Source organism: Aspergillus pseudoviridinutans (assembly GCF_018340605.1).
Source record: "Aspergillus pseudoviridinutans IFM 55266 DNA, scaffold_9, whole genome shotgun sequence".
NCBI lineage: Eukaryota > Fungi > Ascomycota > Eurotiomycetes > Eurotiales > Aspergillaceae > Aspergillus > Aspergillus pseudoviridinutans.
Genome location: NW_025091289.1, coordinates 256,470 through 277,555, shown reverse-complemented (window position 1 = coordinate 277,555; position 21,086 = coordinate 256,470). Strand labels below are relative to the sequence as shown.

General features: G+C 52.2%; 11 protein-coding genes across 11 annotated transcripts; 6 read left to right on the top strand and 5 right to left on the bottom strand.

The window, feature by feature from the left end:
- Positions 1 to 898: 898 nt before the first annotated feature.
- Asppvi_010921 (uncharacterized protein) lies at positions 899 to 2,195 on the top strand (the record flags this gene model as incomplete). The annotated part of the gene is made up of 2 exons (XM_043306757.1): positions 899 to 1,094; positions 1,153 to 2,195. 2 exons carry the CDS (start codon positions 899 to 901, stop codon positions 2,193 to 2,195), a joined length of 1,239 nt encoding a protein of 412 aa, XP_043162692.1.
- A 1,298-nt stretch (positions 2,196 to 3,493) lies between these two features.
- Positions 3,494 to 4,540, top strand: Asppvi_010920 (zinc-binding alcohol dehydrogenase family protein; the record flags this gene model as incomplete). The annotated part of the gene is made up of 1 exon (XM_043306756.1): positions 3,494 to 4,540. The coding sequence occupies one exon, from the start codon at positions 3,494 to 3,496 to the stop codon at positions 4,538 to 4,540; it is 1,047 nt and encodes a 348-aa protein (XP_043162691.1).
- A 739-nt stretch (positions 4,541 to 5,279) lies between these two features.
- Asppvi_010919 (putative MFS monocarboxylate transporter) lies at positions 5,280 to 6,754 on the top strand (the record flags this gene model as incomplete). Its single annotated transcript, XM_043306755.1, has 4 exons — positions 5,280 to 5,442; positions 5,499 to 5,596; positions 5,653 to 5,913; positions 5,969 to 6,754. 4 exons carry the CDS (start codon positions 5,280 to 5,282, stop codon positions 6,752 to 6,754), a joined length of 1,308 nt encoding a protein of 435 aa, XP_043162690.1.
- A 160-nt stretch (positions 6,755 to 6,914) lies between these two features.
- On the top strand, positions 6,915 to 7,946 carry Asppvi_010918 (D-2-hydroxyacid dehydrogenase family protein; the record flags this gene model as incomplete). Its single annotated transcript, XM_043306754.1, has 1 exon — positions 6,915 to 7,946. One exon carries the CDS (start codon positions 6,915 to 6,917, stop codon positions 7,944 to 7,946), a length of 1,032 nt encoding a protein of 343 aa, XP_043162689.1.
- A 696-nt stretch (positions 7,947 to 8,642) lies between these two features.
- On the top strand, positions 8,643 to 9,167 carry Asppvi_010917 (uncharacterized protein; the record flags this gene model as incomplete). The annotated part of the gene is made up of 1 exon (XM_043306753.1): positions 8,643 to 9,167. The coding sequence occupies one exon, from the start codon at positions 8,643 to 8,645 to the stop codon at positions 9,165 to 9,167; it is 525 nt and encodes a 174-aa protein (XP_043162688.1).
- Positions 9,168 to 9,253: 86 nt separating this feature from the next.
- Positions 9,254 to 10,342, bottom strand: Asppvi_010916 (uncharacterized protein; the record flags this gene model as incomplete). The annotated part of the gene is made up of 1 exon (XM_043306752.1): positions 9,254 to 10,342. The coding sequence occupies one exon, from the start codon at positions 10,340 to 10,342 to the stop codon at positions 9,254 to 9,256; it is 1,089 nt and encodes a 362-aa protein (XP_043162687.1).
- Positions 10,343 to 11,210: 868 nt separating this feature from the next.
- Asppvi_010915 (uncharacterized protein) lies at positions 11,211 to 11,860 on the top strand (the record flags this gene model as incomplete). The annotated part of the gene is made up of 2 exons (XM_043306751.1): positions 11,211 to 11,654; positions 11,720 to 11,860. 2 exons carry the CDS (start codon positions 11,211 to 11,213, stop codon positions 11,858 to 11,860), a joined length of 585 nt encoding a protein of 194 aa, XP_043162686.1.
- Positions 11,861 to 13,334: 1,474 nt separating this feature from the next.
- Positions 13,335 to 14,198, bottom strand: Asppvi_010914 (PEX11 domain protein; the record flags this gene model as incomplete). The annotated part of the gene is made up of 3 exons (XM_043306750.1): positions 13,335 to 13,700; positions 13,757 to 13,926; positions 14,000 to 14,198. The coding sequence occupies 3 exons, from the start codon at positions 14,196 to 14,198 to the stop codon at positions 13,335 to 13,337; spliced, it is 735 nt and encodes a 244-aa protein (XP_043162685.1).
- Positions 14,199 to 14,545: 347 nt separating this feature from the next.
- Positions 14,546 to 15,770, bottom strand: Asppvi_010913 (F-actin-capping protein subunit alpha; the record flags this gene model as incomplete). Its single annotated transcript, XM_043306749.1, has 6 exons — positions 14,546 to 14,894; positions 14,950 to 15,087; positions 15,137 to 15,189; positions 15,241 to 15,330; positions 15,392 to 15,499; positions 15,714 to 15,770. The coding sequence occupies 6 exons, from the start codon at positions 15,768 to 15,770 to the stop codon at positions 14,546 to 14,548; spliced, it is 795 nt and encodes a 264-aa protein (XP_043162684.1).
- A 504-nt stretch (positions 15,771 to 16,274) lies between these two features.
- On the bottom strand, positions 16,275 to 18,312 carry Asppvi_010912 (uncharacterized protein; the record flags this gene model as incomplete). Its single annotated transcript, XM_043306748.1, has 2 exons — positions 16,275 to 17,066; positions 17,122 to 18,312. The coding sequence occupies 2 exons, from the start codon at positions 18,310 to 18,312 to the stop codon at positions 16,275 to 16,277; spliced, it is 1,983 nt and encodes a 660-aa protein (XP_043162683.1).
- A 664-nt stretch (positions 18,313 to 18,976) lies between these two features.
- Asppvi_010911 (Zn(II)2Cys6 transcription factor) lies at positions 18,977 to 20,707 on the bottom strand (the record flags this gene model as incomplete). The annotated part of the gene is made up of 1 exon (XM_043306747.1): positions 18,977 to 20,707. The coding sequence occupies one exon, from the start codon at positions 20,705 to 20,707 to the stop codon at positions 18,977 to 18,979; it is 1,731 nt and encodes a 576-aa protein (XP_043162682.1).
- Positions 20,708 to 21,086: the final 379 nt, after the last annotated feature.

Here is a 21,086-nt window from a genome sequence, read left to right as displayed (position 1 = left end):
AATTAAATATATACTATTCCAGAAAGGATCTAAGGAAGCATAGAGCGTTTTATCCTTGTCTACGTATAGAGCGGTCCGCTGGTTAGCTATAACATTCGAGGTTCTCGTTGCGGTTCAGGTTCTCCGTATGCGGGCCACAACTAGGCAGATAGCAACATTTAGAAATCTCATCACTTCTGTAGAGATTTCAGGGAGCGCTTGGAGATCAGTAACTCTATTTCAATGTTAGGTAGCCTAGTTCTTGGTGCTCCTAGACCATTCTCTGAATGTTTCAATACTCGGCCTCTTGGGTACAGTGGTAGAGTGAATATCGCTATGTTGGAATGTTGATTACACATATGATTTGATTCCCTAATTCTGCAGGGAAGGTATTCGAATGATTCTCTTGAAGACGCTTACTGGGTTCAACGGGTGCAAACCTGTGTCAGGCTGCTAAGCGCTCGTTCCTCTGGAAACGGAGCTTACTGGTCTGAGCGTGAGAGCATAACAGTCTGAGCCTACCCTACCGCAGAACTCTGCACTACTGGCGACTAGAGTCTATTAGGACATAGTACGCTATAATGATGGAAGTTCTGCGTTTCTCATTGGTATTGCGTTAACGAGGTTGGGGGCCGAAACTGAGACTAGCAGGGATCAAAATGCAAGAGGCATTCCTTGGTCTCGTAAGATTGCACGGATTGCCTAGTGAGGCTGATCGATTTCAGCTTTAAGATATACTAATATACCCAACGTACCCCGCACTGCCAGCTAGCGGATAGCTTGCTGCGCAATTTGATTGTTGAGCTTTTTGATGATTATAGACTACTTAAATGCTTCAACAAAATCCACTGACTATCTGCACTGCACTGCATAATTGTACACCTTTCTAGGCCTCTACCCCACTCTTCCTTTGCCTTTCATGGCCCCAACTCTCCAACTCCTCTTCACCCGCCGCGACTTCGACCCAGGGGCTCCAAGTGCTGCATTTGCGGATCAATGGTCCAATCCTTCCAATTATGCCTTTACTATCCTTCTCTTGGTTGGAGGTGACTTGATCCATCGCGCTCTCGCTCAGCTGGCGGGGGGTCTGACTACCCCAGTCGCCTTTTCATTTGGTGTGTACAACCAGAAATGAGACAGATCTTTTGCTTCTTTGGCTTATCCGCTTCTAAGGTTGGGTCTCCTACGCGGCGTCATCCGTATGTTCCGCGCTCGGTGAATACAGGCTTATGCCAGATGCGGACACTCCCTGCTCTGTTATCAATGGCAAGAACGGTTATGTCCGTGGGAATAACTCCTGGGTTCTTGGACGGATGATGCGAGATTATGAGTACTGGATGGGGGAGCCGGTCCGGGAGAAAACAGAGTCTCTTATCAAGGCTCGCTGGGAATTTGACCAGCAGCATGAGGAGAGAATATCCCCCGGATCGGGGAGCCGAGTGCCTCGTCCTACGCAAGCCGGATTAGTTGTCAGTATTTGGCAGCCAAGCACCAAGCTGCCGCATGGGGAGCCCGGCCACGATCTGCTTCATTGGTCGGGTGTTATTGTCACGGTGGTCCAACTGGGAATAGCTGCGATCCCATTGGGGCTTAATGGAGATTGGGGGGTCATGCTGGTCACCGCCGCGGCCATCATTCTCTGCTACAGCACTGGGGCGCTGCCGCATTGGAAGGTCGAGAAGTGGGCTTGTCGCCGCTTGGATGCTCGGGACAAGAAGAATTTCATTTTGACGCGTGGAAACGGGTCCCAGCATGCAATCGCCATCATTAGTAATGGTCATGGCTTGGACCTGGAGGACCTTGCTACGGGGTTTGCGAAGATTAACTCTCCACCGATCACTCTCTTTTCACAGCTGGCCATTATCAGTCTAGGGGTGGCATGGGTTGCGCTGCTGATCACGGCATCCGCTCTGCAAAAGGACTCATGGTACTTGATTGCGGTTGGAGGTATAGGAATGCTGCAAAATATCTTCGTTGCGGGCTGGAAGCGGGCACCAGCTGCCTATGGCGTACCGCTTGAGTTTGTCGGTGTCGTTGGCGAAGTCAAAGTTATGCAAACTTTGATGGAAGTGGAGAGAAGATATGAGAAGCTGGGGAAGAGCATGGTAGGAACCTTCTTCCCAGGCGAGTTACGAGACAGTGAAGTGAAGGAGTGGGAGGCCATCGCGCAGGAATGGAAGGAGAAAAAGGCTGCCATTGTCAAGTCTGATAACTAACAACGGTAGTGTTAGCTAATTTTTCTGAATTATTCTACCGCCGCACAGCAGACGTAGTAGCTGCCGCGAGTTATACGAAGATATGATTACAGTCAATGAGGAGGCCCGACGATGGAGGGACGTTGTACACTAGTACTCGCTCAAAGCATAGCTGGACGAGCCAGGAAAGCTTAACTATAGCACTTTTATATTAAACTACTAGTGGTACTCGCTAAGAGACCATTTTATTGAAACAAACGGTCTACTTGCGAATACGAGGGTATCTCGTGATKGTACCATCACTTTTCTCGACAGGCTGTATTCGCGGGATCCTCCCATAACCAAAACGTGCTGGCGGAAGATACACCAATTTACGCGATGGCCTTTAAATATCGCGTTCTTTTGTTGTCTCTTTGAATCTCTTCCTCCTTATACCTGCTAGGGTGAACCCAATGCCTGCTACCTCGAGTACCTGGATTGCATCCTATCAACTTCATTCAACGAAGCTCTGCTATTTCCTTTACAAGGTTATCAAAGACAAATCGAAGTCCCCCGTTATGAGTTACAGATCGGACGCCAGGAGCGAATTGTCGTAGCTGAGAATATTTTCTGCAGATGCTTTAATCCATGAAGAAGTCAGGCCTGTTGGCTCTTCTTTTCCCGCGACTAAGCAGACGCCAAATCTCGAATCTGGCGGGAAATACATGTACCTATACTCAGTGTTGAACCCACCTAAGAGGCTGAGCAGAAGAGGATAATGTCAAATGCACTCAAACCTTCGAGCTAAAAAGGTGTCAAACAAGCCTTGGAGAATTTTCGTCTGATGCAGCATATATACTAGAACATTCTGATAAATACTGCACAACCCAAAAAGGAAGGCACCCCGTGGATGGGAAAGATAGCGTGGGCGACTGGGCGGGGCCTAGGCTGTTCCAGGTTAGAGCAAGAGCTTATGCACCCCCCCTGCTGGTAATCCCGCTGCATAAATCCGGCGATCCGGAGATGCCGAGGTATATTCCGCCCTATCGTCCATTCTGAAGCTGATTAGAAATCAATTAATGGAAAACCCACGTCTCAATAGGCATTGCATTGTTACACTATCAAGCACAAAAGGTTTCCCACCCTTGAAAGTTTCGGACACTGTTTAATGCGGTAGTGGTTCCGTGACTGATCGTCATGATGTAATACGTAATGGGGCCCACCCCCCTCTACCGTCAATTCTTAAGCATTGGTAAGCGTCGCCTCGCTGTATATATAAATTCTTCCATTCTCGACGACTTCCTAAGAATTAGTACATCAAAATATATAGCAGAATCAAAATGTCTACCCAGAAAGCAGTCGTCATTACCGCCCCCAAGCAGGCAAGCTTGGTCACCGACCGCCCCATCCCCAAGCTGCGCGATGACTACATCCTCGTCAAGACCGTCAGCGTGGCCTTGAACCCCACAGACTGGAAGCATATCGACTCCCTGGCTCCTCCTGGCGTGCTAGTCGGCTGCGACTACGCCGGTATCGTCGAGGAAGTGGGCAAGGCCGTCAAGAAGCCCTTCAAGAAGGGCGACAGAGTCTGCGGGTTCGCTCACGGCTCCAACGCCGTGCAGCCCGAGGACGGTACTTTTGCCGAGTACATCGTCGCCAAGGGTGATCTGCAAATTCACATCCCTGATAACCTGAGCTTCCAGGAAGCCGCCACGCTGGGAGTCGGTATCACCACTGTCGGCCAATCGCTCTATCAGTCCTTAAAAATCGCTTGGCCCGAACAGCCAATCAAGGATGCTCAGCCTCTCCTGATCTATGGCGGTTCCTCTGCCACGGGTACCCTGGCTATCCAGTTCGCCAAGCTGTCCGGCTACCGGGTGCTGACGACGTGCTCGCCGCGCAACTTTGACCTTGTCAAGAGCCTGGGTGCCGATGCAGTGTATGACTACAACGATCCCAACGCCGCGGCGGAGATCCGCAAGGCCACCGACAATAAGCTCAAGTATGTGCTGGACACGATCTCGCTGGAGTCGAGCGCCAAGTTCTGCGACGAGGCACTGAGCACCGAGGGTGGAGAGTACACTGCTCTTCTGGTTGTTCCCATTAAGCGGGAGAATGTCAACGATCGCTGGACCCTGGGATACACTGTCGTCGGTGAGGCGTTCAAGTTTGGCGACAACGAAGTCCCTGCGAAGCCAGAAAATTTCGAGTTTGGCATCAAGTTTTGGTCTGTCGCTGAGAAGCTGTTGGCAGAGGGCAAGATCAAGCCGCACCGTCCCAAGGTTAATCCGGATGGACTGAAGGGTGTGCTGAATGGCCTGCAGCTGATGAGAGAGGGAAAGGTCAGCGGAGAAAAGCTGGTGTACAATGTTGCTGAGACCCCTTGAGTCACACCTAGTGTATTAATATAATGAAGCACAGCAATAATTCACATAATCTATACTGCTCATAGTAAGCACGAGACAAAAGTAAATGAGAATATCCTTTATCAGCATCATGTCCTTTTGCTGCTTCTTTCCCATCTCCAAGCACCGAAATCATCAATATGGATCACGATATGGCAGTAGTCGGCACATATGGGCATATTAATTTCTTCCTTTTGATCTTTAGGCTGGCAGGAATGAAGTAGGAACAAGGTTCTGCCTTGTAGCAATGGTCTCTGCAGTCCCCTTTGCACCAAGCAAACATGAACCGGTGAGTAAATGCATGTTGAAGAGAAAAATGCTTCATCGAATTGGCCTGGTGAAGTGGGAATGTCAATAGTAACTGAAGCTTATTCTTAGCAATACCCAGCAGCAAGGCCCATCCTTTGGCCTGGTGTTGGTCTTCGGTTTCGGGAGGGACGTGGCAGAGAATATATGTGGCTGTCATCGAGTCTGAAGATAACTTGACGATATGTCTGCTGTGATGCCAACACCATCAAACTATCAAATCCATCTGCTGTCCGTCAATAGCGAGTGAGGAAAAGTCCTCTTTGTCGGGATCAGTTACCGAAGTGAGAAGTGGGAAGTGAAGTGGTGATTGACCCACCCACGCCCTTCGGTTTAACAAGCCGAACATTTATCTGACCCAACAGAGTCAACTCGAACCATTATTCTTTCAACATATCGACGACAAAGTGACAAGATGGAATCAGATATTCAACTGCGTCTACGCTCAGAAGAACAATCCCTAAGCTCTATTCAAGATCATGACCACGAACAAAATCAACAGCTCCCTCCGATGGATGGCGGGAAAGACGCCTGGCTTTTCTTAGCGGCATGTTTCATGATAGAGGCCCTTATATGGGGTAAGCTCCTACACCTACACAATCGATCAATATTAGCAGACCTAATTCAGGTTCAGGCTTCTCCTTCGCCTTTGGTATCTTCCAGGACTACTACAGCACCCATGAGCCCTTTCAAGGGTCCAGCAATATCGCCATCATCGGAACATGCACAATGGTAAGAAATTCCCCACCAACGTACAACAAAAGACCAGCTGCTGATCACCGCTCCAGGGCGTCAACTATCTCCTTGCCCCCGTAAATTTTGGCATCCTCCTTGCTTTCCCGCGGTTACGCCTCTGGGCCGCACCCGCGGGTTTTGTGACCATGTCACTGGCCCTGGCGCTCAGCTCGTTCTCCAAGACCACAACGGAGTTGATCATCTCCCAGGGTGTGTTCTATGGACTCGGCGCGAGTGTCGCGTACTCGCCGACCATCATCTTCATGGATGAATGGTTTGCGAAACGGAAGGGGCTGGCGTTTGGGATTATGTGGGTGAGTTTCCTCTCCTATTGCTTATACTGTGGTACTTTTTGCTGAAAATGGACAGGCAGGGACAGGTCTCGCGGGTGTCGTGCTTCCGGTTTTACTACAATGGCTCTTAAATACGTACGGCTACCGGTTCACCCTGCGCGCCTGGGCCGTGATCCTGTTCGTTCTTGCGGCGCCTCTGCTCTACTTTGTGAAACCGCGTGTGCCTATCTCGGCGTCGTCCAGCATGCGCACGTTCAACCTCTCTTTCGTTCTTGATCGGACGTTTTTGATCTACCAAGCGKGGAACATCATCGAGGCGCTGGGATATTTCCTTCCCACGATCTATCTCCCGACATATGCGCGTTCACTGGGAGCGAATAACCTCACCGCATCGCTGACGGTCATCCTGCTGAACCTTGCTTCGGTCTTTGGGTGTGTCATCATGGGCTCGCTGGTTGACCGCTGCCATGCGACAACCTGTATACTCATCTCGACTGTTGGAACAGTGTTGGCGACGTTCCTGCTGTGGGGCTTCGCGGTTAGTCTGGCGCCATTGTTCGTTTTCTGTGTGGCCTATGGCGTTTTTGCGGGCTCATTCACGTCGACGTGGCCTGCTATTCTGGGAGAAGTGCGGAGGAAGAATGCCTATGCTGATCCGGGCATTGTGTTTGGATTCTTGTGTTCCGGACGGGGGATCGGGAATGTGGTTAGTGGGCCGTTAAGCGAGGCATTGATGGCGGGGGAGAAGTGGACGGCGGGGTATGGGTACGGCAGTGGATATGGAGGACTGATTGTGTTTACGGGAGTGACAGCTCTCTTGGGGGGGTTGAGCGTGCTGGCCAGGCCGTTGAAGTTGTTGTAGACTTGTGATTGTCAACATCCAATATCCGAGAGCGGAAGACCATGCGGGGTTGGATGACTCACGGCTATACTCTTAGCCATGACCAGAAATATATCTCAACACCCCAAGTCAGCTTCGTCAAGCACCAATTGATCAAGAAATTGGTCCGTACATAAGCAAAATGTCCAGAATAAAATTCGCCATCCTCGATGACTACCAAAACCTCTCCCGCAAGCACTTCGCCCACCTCACCTCCCGCGTGGACATCTCCTACTTCCCCGACACCCTCAACCCGCGCGACCCCGCGCAGCAGCAGCAGCTGATTGCCCGCCTACGCCCTTTTGACGCCATCCTCGCCATGAGAGAGCGCACTCCCATGGCCCGTGACACAATCGCCGCCCTCCCCAACCTCAAGCTCCTCTTAACAACCGGAAGCCGCAATCTATCCCTCGATCTCCCCGCTCTCACCGAGCGCGGGATCCCCGTCGCTGGAACCGTCGGCCGACCACCAGGCGTCAACTCCACCGTCCAACACACCTGGTCTCTCATCCTCGCTCTGGCGCGGCACATCGCGCGCGACGACGCAGCCGTCAAGGCAGGAAAATGGCAGGGTTCGCTAGGTGTCAATCTGTCCGGCAAGACGCTGGCGCTGCTGGGACTCGGCAAGCTGGGTGCGCAGGTCGGGCGGATCGCGGTCCTCGCGTTCGGGATGAAGGTCATCGCGTGGTCGACGAACCTGACGCAGGAAAGGGCAGACGAGCAAGCGACCGCGCAGGGTTTGCCGGCGGGGAGCTTCGAGGCGGTGCCGGAGAAGGGCGATTTCCTGCGTCGGGCGGACGTGCTCAGCTTGCATTATGTGCTATCTGAGCGGAGTCGGGGGATCGTCGGGGCGGAGGAGCTGGCTGCGCTGCGGCCGGAGGCCATGATCGTAAACACGTCGCGGGGTCCGCTGATTGATGAGCGGGCGCTGCTGGAGACGCTGAACGCGGGTCGGATCCGGGGTGCGGCGCTCGACGTGTTTGATCCAGAGCCGCTACCTGTTGACAGTCCATGGCGGACAACGGCTTGGGGTGTTGATGGGCGCAGCGAGGTGCTGTTGACGCCACATATGGGCTATGGGGAAGAGGAGCTGATCAATGGGTGGTATAAGGAGGCGGCTGCGAATTTGGAGCGGTGGTTGGATGGCAAGGAGCTGCAAGTCAGACTGAATTGATCATATGAAACAATGTGCATAGTGGCGCGATACATCGCTGGCCTGCATGTCATGTGGGATATCCATACTCCGTAGATTGCTAATTGCCTATCCTGATGGAGTAAATCGCCCGGTATGAAAGTCAAACCGAAACCTGCTAGAATTGATTTGCACGTGGATGCTCACCGGATGGACTAAACCGTCCTGTCAGATGCCAATCAGACTGTGAGGCTATGCAGAACCTTAATGGAGCCTAATATAGCTAGCGGACCAAGGGAACGGTGCCGTTCCTAAGACAGTTGGCAATTGTTTTATGTAGATGTAAACAATTGTGCCTCGGCATAGATACTGACCACCGCAAACAGCTCAGTCGGACCCACAGAACCACGTTCCATCTTTCCGCTGCACAGCATTCCTCGGTAGAAGGGAGGCATAATCCTCTTTGAGTTAGCTAGTGCTTATAGTAATGAAGCAAGTAAACAAATGATGCAAACTACGCCATCATCGACAGGAACAGCGGCAGGAATCGGATCACCCCACAATTCATATAAGTAGGCGGGGTACCTCACTCCCGGCTCAGGATTTATTTCTGTATATCTCCCATACATACAAATTGCCACTCTATCTACCAATATCTACCACCTCAATTGACGTCCTCGCGGGTTTATCTTACAATTTTCAAATAATTGACCCAATTGAACAACATTATCAACCACAATGGCACCCATCGCCGTCCAAGAACCCACAACCTGTACAACAACAACAACCCCCCAAGCAACCCATCCTGGCTTGATTCAAGTCAACCGCTCCCCCAAAGCCTTCGGAAGCAGCGCCTCCTCGCTCGTCTCGCTCCCGGCAGGCGCCGTGTTTGCCAAAATCACCAACGCCACGCCCTCCAAGAAGGCCTACACATCCGTCCAGACCGGCCGGGACAGTCACATCGAGCTGAACTCGGACCTGGTGTTTTGCAACCACTCGTGCGACCCAAGTTTGAACTTTGATATGCATAAGATGGAGGTGCGGGTTGTGGACGATCGGCCGTTGAAGGTCGGGGATGCGTTGACGTTCTTCTATCCCAGTTCCGAGTGGGAGATGGATCAGGCGTTCAACTGTAACTGCGGGAGTGAGAAGTGTAAGGGGTGGATTTCCGGGGCGAAGACGATGGGCAGAGAGGAGCTGGAGGGGTACTGGTTGAATCCGCATATCGAGGAGATGTTGAGGGAGAGAGACGGTCAACTGTGATGATGTGTTTGTAGAATAGAGTAGACTTGGTAGACGTTCGGGGTATATATACATTGGGATATTGGTGTACAAAACACTGCGCATGTCTATGATGCGGCTTTGCTCTTGATTGCCTTCATCTTCTGATGCAACTCGTCGATACGATCCTTCAGTGACCGGATGTCCTCTTCCGCAGGCGCCTCAGACTGATTCAGCTCCTCGACTCTCCTCTCCAACTCCCTCGATTCATCCCTCAACCTGAAGTACTCGTCATACTCGCCCTCCCCAAAACACACCCCATACCCCTCACAATAACACACCTGCTCATTAGGACAATACTCCTCCCGCCCCGTAAACAACCACTGCCACAAGTACTCCCACACCCGACCAGACAGCTTATCCTCCAACGGCGTCGCGAGCAACCACTCCCGATACCGCACATACCTCTCCAGTGCCACCGTCCGAATGCGCTCCGCACTCACCGCAAACTGCCCACAGCACGGCTGCGACAGAACGCTCGGCACCGGGTCCCCGGGGAACAGCTCCTGCCACGAATTCCCAAACACCGCCGCCTCGGGGATATTCAGCAGATCGTCCCCGGCCACCGTCGGATGGATGTGATCTGGACACCCCGGATCAAGGTGGCACCGGAGATTGACGTACCCGTTTCGGAGCACGTACTCGCTGCGCAAACGCCGGACCTGCAGCGCCGAGTCGGAGTTGAGGAAGTCATTGTTGTGCCAGGTGTACTGGTGCGCGTGCATGAAGAGCGTCACGTCGCTGAGCGAGGCGTAGTGGTCGATTATGTAGGTGAGGTAAACCATGACCTCGTGGCCTTTGTTTTGGGGGACGGTGAGTGTTGCGTTCGGGTTGTCGACGGTGTAGACTGCGCTGATGAGGTGGGGTTCGGTTTGGACGAGGGTGTCGATCCATGAAGCGTCCTCTTCTTCGAGTTTCGCGATCACTACTGTTCGAGTGAAGGGCTTGCCAGGTAATTGAAGTGATGGTGTTGGCCATGGAGAGGCGGATGCCGTTGAAGCTGTGGCATCTGTGACGACATTGTCTGGATGCCGCTGGATGGGAGTTGTCGCTGACGATCTTTGGGTCGACAGATAGAACGAAACAAGCAGGAAAGCAGTCACTGCTGCTGTAATGATCCATATCCGGAAGTGTTGAGTCTGCGCAAGAACCCACATGATGATCCCGTGCTGTGGTGTCGCGAGGAGACGGTCTCATCTCCACATGAGACAAAGCATTTCTCTCATCGTCGCCCATCTCAATGACAGATGAAGTCACCTCATGGTTGTCAGCACTAACCGGGGTGAGCGGCTAGAGGCGCGTGGGTGACGTCGTCAATTGGCCCAGCGCGATCGCCTGGTGATTTACCGTATCTGATCGCCAATTGAAGCTGGACGAGACCCTGGACGAGCCCACTTGGAGCCCATGCCAAGAATGTCCATATTTATCTTCCTCTCAAAGCCCATGGCGATTTAATTATTTGTATGAAATAGCCGCCTCTCTCGACGCAGGGACAACACTACAGAATTTAGCGCCAGGGCCATCACGAGGATACATTTAAGACCCAGCGCCATGACGGTCGCGCCAGATCTGAGATCGATGTTCTGAACGTGACGCTAGGCCTCTCTGTTCCACCACTTCTCGTGCATCTCTACTCCGTACAGCAGGAATCATGCAGTGGTCGCTTGCCTGGACATTGATTCTCACTTCTGCCTCAATCTCAGTCCAAGCCTCACGTACATGCTACCTCCCCAACGGCGAAGTCGCAATCAACGACCAACCATGTTTCCCAGAGAACCCCGAATCCTCCTGCTGCGGAGGAAGCACCTACGTCTGCGCGACGAACAACATGTGCGCCTTCTATGATGCCTCCTATTATGTCGTCGGCAGCTGCACCGATAAGACCTGGAACTCGCCGGCGTGTCCGAGCTACTGCTTCTTCCGTATCTCTTTCCTTCCTCCCTAAATTCTCAGCAGATGCTAATACGTTCAGGGGATCACATCCACAACACCGTCTATCGCTGCTCGGCAGATACCTACTGCTGCATGGACGGGCCCGCATGCAACTGCACGACCAGGGTCAATACACAGCACATCGCCGATTTCCTACCCGAGTACTCGGAACTTGTAGGCTCGTCGGTTGCGCTGAATACAACCATCGCAACAAGCTCGTTGCTGACTCCGCTCGGAGCGACGCGCACTCCGGCCACTACTACTGCCACTACCACTGCGACCTCGTCATCAGCCCTGGGGGCCTCCGGTACAGGCACAACTAGTCTTGCGACAACATTGGGAGCGATGCATCCATCCACATCGACTACATCGTCAGTATTGCCGACTCAGACAGCGGGGAGCACTAGCAGCGACAGTCTCAAGTTTGGCCTTGGTATCGGAATCCCGCTCGCAGCTCTGGCTATCGTCCTCGTGGTAGTCTTCTTGATCATGCAGCGCCGCTGGAAGAAACGGCAGGTTCTAACGGAGATGAAGAGGGTGAGATAGTCTCCACGTACAGCTTATGCTTGATTTGACCGTACAGGGCTGACTTGACATGGCAGACATCGCAGCATGTATTCTATCCGCAACCGTACCCCGAGCGACCACGACCACCGCCGGCGTATGTGAAGACGAATCCGAACGCGGAATTGAGACAGACGCATATCTTCGAGGCGCCGGGGGATGAGGGGATGAGGATATAGCTTTATGCCGACTGTATTCAGATCCTGCGTGATCAGATTGATGACTTTACATTTATGATGCGATACGAGTTTCAACATTGTAAATATACGTTCATTGTCCAGGATGATATCATCGCTGGAACTAAACATATATCTCCCTTCTAGCGAAGAGATGCAGCATTGCTACTCTCATCTCACCACTTCTTTTTTCTCACTGACATATCTCAATGCCTGCTCTTCAAACGTCTCCCACTCCATCGACCTCGACACAGCACCCGCACCACGTACGCCACTCCAGCGTATATCGCACATAACTCCGACAACCAAAATCCGACGCCGTGTCCCTATCAGGATCATCACCCTGGTAATTTGGCGTCAGATGGCATTTCGATGTGGTATTTATCTGCTAGGACGGGAAGTTTGTCCTTTGGCGTGATTTTGGGAGTTATGAGGATGGCGCAGTGATAGCTGTCGGGGTGTCTGGGCCTTGCGTAGAGACCCTATAGAAGCGGGGTCTATAGCGCTTCTTGAGGATTTGCATGATGACAGTGGTAGACTGTGGATTGGTCCTGGTGGATATTGCCTATTGTGCATTCTTCAGAAGCCTTGCAGACCGTTCATGGTGAAGTTGCCCTCTAGCTGTGCCGATTGTCGAATCGAACATGCCTAAGCCTCCCCACMCTTTTCTGCGACGTAAATTTCCAAAAGCAAACACGTGTGGCATTGCCGGTCTCATTTTGGTCGAGAAGAAGCTAATGAAGTGGTATTCTGTCTCGGAATATCGGTGGGTCGTTGCTCGACAATCAAATTGATTGGGAAGGTTAGGTTGTTGGAGAAGGGGTCAGCTCTCAAATATCAGTGGAATTCAGGAGGAGATATCTGTGATTAGCAGCAGTTTCGCCTGATGTCTTCTGACGGAGGACTTATTTTCTAAAGAAAGGACGCTGCAAAGAGTGGTCCTTGTGGATGGGAAGGTGTGGGCTGGGGTTCTTAGAAGACTGAGTCTTCAACAGGGAAAGCAGCAGCGGTACCCTGGAGGTAAATGTTTTGGAATCTCCTGCTATTAGTTGCAAGGTGGGATAGTTTTCGTAGTATTACTAGTGTAAGAGCCCTGATCTTTAAATTAATGAGACATCACGTAGTAACCTAGTTTATATATCTGGTAATGCCATAGATATTTAGCTTAGCTTGTAGCAGAAGGTGTTCTCTGTAGGTTTTAAGGACTTCATTAACCAAGTATGTAAACCCGGCCTTTATGGATTAAGGAAATACTAGCAAGGCTAGAAAGCTCTGTAATCCATGTGCATGTTAAAGCACCTCAGGTCCCATCAAGTGCCATCTAAAGAATCCGAGCTTCAGGAGGAGGGGAGTGATGGGGAAGAAGGTTTGATGTACACTGATCTTGACGATCAAAGTATGACACTTTCTTAGACACTACTCTAGATTTCTATATACTAGACAACATCTTCAATATACGTATCACATCGACACCCGATCATGCTTGCTGAGCCTTGATCCAAATATCTCTCCCCGCAACGAGTGTACTCACCACCATCGCCATGCCCACGACAACCTCACTCACCTGGATCCATCCCAAAAATACTCCAGGAATCAACAAATCACAGCCATCAACCACAATCCGCTTCATTAGGGGTCCGGAGCCCCCATCCTTCCTCTCCTTGCTACCAGCGCCCTTCTTCTCATCCTGCTGCACCTTACCCACAGAAGCAGAATCAGAAGCAAACAGTAGGCCCCACATAGCCCCGACGATCGATAACGCCAACGCGTAGAACCAGAATTTGTAGGCCTCAACGAGAACGGGCTTATTCCAGTACACGGGGTAGACTTTCATCGCATGTAGCTGCCAACCCATTAGCCCAGTGTACAAGAAAAGAGTAAAAGAGTGCGAAAACCCACGATAGTACAATCCTCCAACAGAAAATACAGCCCTAAACAAGTCCAGCGGCCGAGCTCGATCAGCGTTGTCGGAAACCCGCCAGCTGCAGAACTGCTACTGCTACTGCCGAGGAGGGCAAACACCCGCTCGAAACAGTCGAGGAAGTTAAAGAAGCGGAAGAAGCGGCGGGCTAGAGTTAGACAGAGACAGACGCATAAGTACAGATTGGTGCATTGGCTGTGATGGAGATACAAGGGACTAACTTAGCGCTAATTGCGACTTGGCGGTTGACCAGGTCGTGACTGTTTCATTGTCGATGCTGGTTTCGATAACGATTGTTGCGAGGGCCTGAATGAGTCGGAGTGTTTTCTCGAGGCCTGCTCCTGTGCGGGTGAAGTTGGAGAATTGCTTGATTGCGGAGGGGGTTGAACGGGTAGGAGGATGAGGGGCTTTCACTGCCATTGTGATGTTGTTGGCCAGTATGATGGAATTCAACTGATCAAGATTGAGGGGAAATGTTTACAACTTTGTGTTGAAGCGTAAGATTTGGCTTTATGACCTTATCGGTCCATCTCAGACCGACAATTGTCTGCATGGCGCATCGGCATCTCCACCCCTGAATGCCGACTTGGCGCTCAGTCCACAATCTCAACTAGATAACTGCACCCAACATGAAAACGGTAGAAGAACATAAGCACGCGTTTAGCAAAGTTGGATTTGCGCTTCAGAATAACTATGTCAAATGATCATCTACACATCGTTGGCCAGACAATCGCGGTCCTCAAGCAGCTGTACAACCCATGAGCAATCTACCGCCCTTTTCCCCCAGAAATATCCTGTCCCAGCCGGTACCCTCCAACCTTCTCCCACTCCACCTTCTGCCGGGTAATGGGCAATTGTCTCCTGAGGTTCTTGAACGCGCCCTCCGCCATCTGCACGAACGCACGGTTGAGCTCCTCTTGGTAGTCTCGCTCCGCAGCCGCAATGCGGGAGATGATGCTCTCAGCAGAGATTGAGGGAATGGAGATATTGATGGGCTTGTTCGTGTTGAGAGCCACATTGCCATCCTCATAGTAATGCACATCCACAAGGATCTTGCCGCTCACGGTGGTCGACTCGGACACGGGGACTTGATAGATGGAGCGGAAGCGACCGTTCCTACAGCGCGTTCCTCGTTAGCCCATGCACTTTTTGTATTGGTTCGCACACTGACCAGAAGTTGTTTGGCGAGTAGCGATTTGCAACTAGTAGGATCGCGACAGCCGTGTCGTCCTCAGTAGGGTAGACGCCGTAGGAGCAGTTCGGGTAGTGTTCGGCAGCATGTTTAGCGAGTGATTTGAGGAGAGATTTGCTGCGCTGGTCAGACCATAAGGAACCTCCACAAGAACATGCCAACCTACATCAAATCCGCGTTTTGCGATTCCAGGACATAGGATTGCGCACCAGACGCTTGCTATGATCCAATCAGCCTCCACACGCCCCCTCATTCCACCACCAAACCTACCTGTGTTACATGATCCACCTCGAACGACGTCTGACTCTCAACATCAAAGTATCGGTTTCCTTCTAACTTGTTKAATTCACTGACGATGACCTAAGATCGATTACCTTGTCAGAATACGGCCACTTGAGGGTTGTACGCAACGTCGACCCACCTCCTGACTAGCTCCGGGCAGCTTCACGGTAGCCAATTGCTTCTCATTGTACCGTTCGAACGCAGGCGCAAGAGAGGGAATAATATCCGGTTCGTCCGAGGTAAGTGCCTTGATATCTGTCGTGGACGACGTTATTCAGTAAGACGACCTGATCCGGATTGAATGTAGCTGGCCTAGTGGCCAGCTGGGAGTTCTGCGGATAGTGGGCTGTGGGAGGTAATACCAGCGACGACATCAGAGAGCTAGAAGCGTTTGATTAGCTTCGCATGCTCAACGAGGGAACGATCACGTAGATGTTGAATGGGTGGAATTGGATGCCTACCTCGCCTGGCGGGGCACCCTCGATGAACGAGGATGCGAGCTCAGCTGTGGAACCCATCACGGCAATTTCGACTTGAAAATTATGTCACTCTAAATCTGTGTCTAATATATTCGATTCAGAACAGAAATGAATACGAAAAGATCAAAGGGGACCAGCAGCTAGAAGCCGTAAACAAGGATAGCTCTGACCGCAGCTCAATTGCTTGTCAGCGGAGACGGAGCTCTAGCGCGATAAGCGGCTATCTTGCACGTGGCCTGGGAAAGTGACCGCAGCCCATCTTGGACTACAACTTCAACATTGCGAATGCTCTGGGTACCATATCATTTCAATTGATAGGACACTAGGCTAAAATCGTATTCAAGCTAAGTACTAGGTTAACGCCAATATCGGTACAAATCCTCTCAACGCCAAGCAAAGGAGTGTCTGCGCCATTTGAAGTACAAATGCACCACGCTAAAGAGCCAACAAGAAGGTTCAACTAGAGATTATATGGTATATACGAGTCCAGCTCGTGGTTGCAAGAGTCGGGAGAATTTACCAGCCCGGATCCTGGTAGAACATTTATTCAATGCTCATATTCATGAAACCATCATTGGCTTCCGTCATACCCTGTAGACCAACGCGCTTTAGAGGCCCAGAGTGCGGAGTATTGGACGTAGTTTTGGCAGGATGCTCTCCGTTCGGTCGATCTGGGAATAGCGAGCCTAAATTAGACTTGGGAGGGGGACCCCAGATGTTGTGCCCTGTATCCTTGACCGCGGGCGAATTCGGCATGACAGGACTACTCTGGACACTCATGCTCGGAGACACGGCTCTCCGCTTGAAAAGATTGGGATCAAAGTCATCTTCCCGGCGTCGTTTCCGATTGATCTCGCTCATGGCAGGAAAGCTTGCGTGTGGCGTTGAACTTGTCGATCCCGGCCGATCGTACGGTTTAGCGAACTCGGCTGTGCTAGACCCTAAAGTTGTCGACGGCGTGATATCCATGACAATATCATCTTCAGACATAGCTGATGGGCCCAATGCGCGCACAGAGGGCGGTGGTGTGCGGTAACGCTCATCAAACGTATTCCAGAACTCTGCCCCCGCAGAGTTACGATGAGCTTCATCGCTGAACTTGGGCTCATCCAGGGTAAATGAACCAGGCTTCGCAGATCCCTCTTCCGCGCTCACCCCTGGCACGGAAGGAGTGAGGGACGACAAGCCGTCCATGCTTGGGGACGTATGCGGAACATCAGGTTCGCTCTCACGGACCTGCCGTATAACCTCCGCCTCACGCTTTGCGTCGCTGTCAATAGGAGCAGACTCCTCCATAAGGGCAGCTCGGATGCGCGCAAATGTCTTTGTTTTAGGCTGGAGACATGGTTAGCTTTGATCATTGCCTCGAGCACTACACCACTACACTCACGAGTAAGCTTCCACGTCGAGTCACAGCCCGCCGAATCACACCCAAAGGCCCGTTTTCTGAAGCGGAACCACCACCCAAACTGTGCCCGTGGCGACTCTCCCCCTCATCACTCAGATCCGACAAGCGCAAATCGCGAGTCCCAAGGCTGAGACTCTCGCGACGGGCCCCAATGCCTTGCTTGGATCCAAAATAACCACCGTTAGGATTCTCAATGCTTTTCATCACTGGCGGAGAGAGAGGGCCCGGACTCTGCTTCGAGCTATTTCCACTGGCGCTGCTGGAGCTGTGTCTGCTACGACCCTTGCGAAATCGAGCCCGCTGAAAGCTCAACAGGCTAGCTGCTGCCTGTGAATACCCACCCATCCAATCGTTTCCCGGACTAGGGACGTTTCCCGCAGCAAACGGGCTTGGCCCGCCGACCATCTTGTTCGCCTGGGGGGTGCTGGCTATCATGATATCATCTCGATCACCTATCATCGGCTCGTCATCCTCCTCGCTACTGCTTGTATCCGACTCCATCATGTTCACGCTGGACACGGAACTCGAGATCGCGGTTCGGTCGGCCGGGCCGGATGTCGAGAAAGGACCCATCGAGGTTGACCCCGGCGAGCCACGCCGCTGCGGGATGGTGACACCTCGGCCGCCGACCGTTGGTGACGAATCCGGCGAAGACTCCGCAATGATCGAGTGATGTAGATTCGTGCATGCTCGGGAGAAATCGAGACCTCGTGAGCGTCGAGGGAGTACCGAGCCGGGGGAGCCGTAGATGTGCGACGAGTCGAGCTTGGGTGAAAGCGGGGCGCGATTTGGTACGGATGCGGACCCAGCTAACTTCGAAGGTAGGTTCAAAGACAGGTTCGAGTAGTGCATGGACGACCTCTGTGGGGTTTCGGGAGTGGAGGTAATGGAGTTGTCATCTTTACTGGAGGGGCGCGTGTCTCCCGAGACAGACGGTGAGGCGGAGACGGGTTTTGGCGCATCGGACAGCGAACGAGACTTATGGGGAGGGCGCAGTGGCGTCCCAAGCCCACTCGCCCTGTCTCCTGTAGAGTCAGTGTCGGTGCTGGACTCACTCTGCTCCTTGCTCTGGGACAACTGCTCGCTCAGTCTGCTCGCAAACGGCGGGACGGGGAGACTGTGCGACAGAGTCGAAGGAGGGGTGGACGACGACGACGACGTCAAATTAGACATTGAGATAAATTCGAATACGCGTCGAGGTCACGCTTGATGCTCAGATTCGAAGAAACATCATGAAGCTTGAAGCGCTGATAGTAGGTGGTCGAGGAATCGGTCTTATGTCGGTTCGCCTGTGTGGTGTCGTTGCTCGACTACTGCGCGGTGAGAGGGGGATAGGTCCTGCTATCTTCAAAATCAGTGTAATATCAATTGTGAAGGACGAGAAGAACGCAATTCGAAGTACTCGAAGACAGGAGACGTTGAAGTGATAGTCTCTAAGCGCTAGGCCCTCTTGTCGGCTGGCTGGTCGCGCTGACGTTCCTAGGCTGCTCTGGCGAATCACGCGAACTCGTGCCCCGCTTGCGGATCGGCCGCAATTGTTGGCTGCGTCGAGACTCTACAGGCGCGGGATACGAATGCAATAAAAAAGCGTTCAAGCAAGGCATTTTCAGCCAATTGACATGAGGCTCATCGCATCGCCTTCATTGCGGAATCGGAATCGATTTGTCCCAGAATATGATTGTAAAGCAATACTACCCAGAAAGCTATTTGTGAATACCCATATGATGACCCTAGATTACAGAGAAGAAGAAAAGCCAAAAGAAAAAGGGAAAAAGAAAAGAAAAGAAAAGAAATCAATAGCCGACACGTGTCTCATTGCATCATATCCAGACATAATTCACGCCAGACTCATGGCAGTACTGACGGGGGCAACATACCACTCCCAATCATTGCAGCTTGTGTGATCATTTGCTGCGTCCACAGGCGAGCCTTTCAGCATGTCACTATCCCGAGCTTGCCAGACCTTGACAATGACAGCCCTTGTGCGAGCGACATTCGAAACGCTTGATTCAGCCATCGCTGCCAGTGCTCGTAAAACTAGCGACCGTCCATATACCACAGTCTTAGTCGTAGGATCAGACCATAGTTCGTCGCGAACTGGGTCCAATTCCACGGCGGCCACAAAGACAGGCCATGTCATGCTCACCAGGGATCGGGAATCGAGTAATTCCGAGACCAGTCGTAGAATCCGTTTCACGTAACCAATGACCAAAGGGGTGGATGGAGAAGAGCCGTACAATGCACAATGAAGATAGAGCACTGCAGCCAATCGTTTGAGCTCCGCGGCTGACTTGAGCATTTCGTCTTCGTCGTCATCAATTTCTTGTACGAGAGTCTCCAGTCTACGCCCTAGGGACGCTGCACGAAGGGCAAACGCAGCCCGAGCGGAATCGGACGTAAGCTGCCGTCTCGTCCGGCTAAGCTCGGTGATGGATGATAAGATTGACACAAGTTCCGGGCTGCATCCCATCCACAAGTCGATTTTCTGCTCGCTCTCTTCCCAGTAATCTGTCCCGAAAAGAACCTCCTCACCGCAGGCAGTCCGGCCCATAACATCCTGGAAAGCGAAGAAGAGCTCAGCAAAAGCAGAGACAGGATCTTGAGATTTCCGAGACCTTGCCAGTGCCCCCTGTTCTTGTCTCCTGGCGCGAATCAGCTCCTTTGCGCCTTTCAAGTGTATCGTCCACCGCTGGTCACAATTGTCCACAATCTCGTATAGACAGAGCATCATCATAATAACCAAGACTTCAGGGTCACCCGAACATGTCAACGACCCCTCGGTAGCGAGTCTGTGGCGGAGACCTCGCAAAGCTTCAGACTTCAAACGAAGGCCGACAACGCTGTAAGACGGATCGAAGCGCGACCAATGGCATGCTCCCAGCGCTTGAATAGCTTTGAACAGGGTCGGCGACGCAGACAAGCAGAACGGGAGAATGACGGAGGCAAAAGGTGAGGCAAGTTTCGAACTGGCCGTCGTCCGCGGACACACTTGCTGCAGATAATAATCAAACAAGTGTGTCTGGCTTGACTCTGGAATATTCGGAAACAGCGACAGCGAAGCTGGCGGGCTCGACGCCTCTCGCACAAACCAGCCGTCGTCAGCAACCACCACCGACGAAGGCGACCCGACACCCCCATACACCAATTCCCTGTCCTTCGCACGGACCAGAATACCATTTAACTCATCACAGGCAACATTCACCTGGCGGGGGTTCTCAAAGGTCGAAACACCACTGTTCACAAACCCCCAGTTTTCAACAGCAGGATACTCGCACCACTCGTTCTCCTCAACCGACAACGACGCTGTCGCCGTCCCCCGAGACTCTGTGCCAGGGGTGCGGGACTTACTCCAGACACCCGCTCGACCAAACGCCAGGCCCCGGCTCAAAAACTCCGATTCCCATTTAAGTACCAGCTCCGTGGAGCATACAAGGCCCTTGTCCCGGCATCGGGAGCAAACCGGTTTCTGAGTGTCGCAGCGGACGCGACTCGCGCGGCACTCCTTGCAACCGCTGCGGGTTCGGGTCTTGACCGGACCCACACGGTCTGCAGCCTTTTTACGTGGCATCCGAATTCCGGCGTGATGGGGACCGTTTACATGGCCAGTTTCATGCTGCAAGGACCATTGGTGCGTTTGAAAGGAGATGAAGAGGAGGTTGCGGACTTTTCTCGAACCCCAGTGGCAAATTAAATCTCAAGAGTCTTGATCGAATACGAGGCGGTTTGAGCACCGGATAGACTTTGTCAAGGCGGTACGAGTATATACAGTCCCGTAATTCCCTCAAATGTCCAGTTAGAGCCTAGAGTAGATGGATGAAGGATGATGGAGTTTATCGAACATCGCAAACGGAGTCATCATTTCTGGATCGATAAGGATGGAAGAATCCGCTCCGACATGGACATCTGCCAATGAGAGCTCGGGATTATCACCCCGCGGGGATTGATTA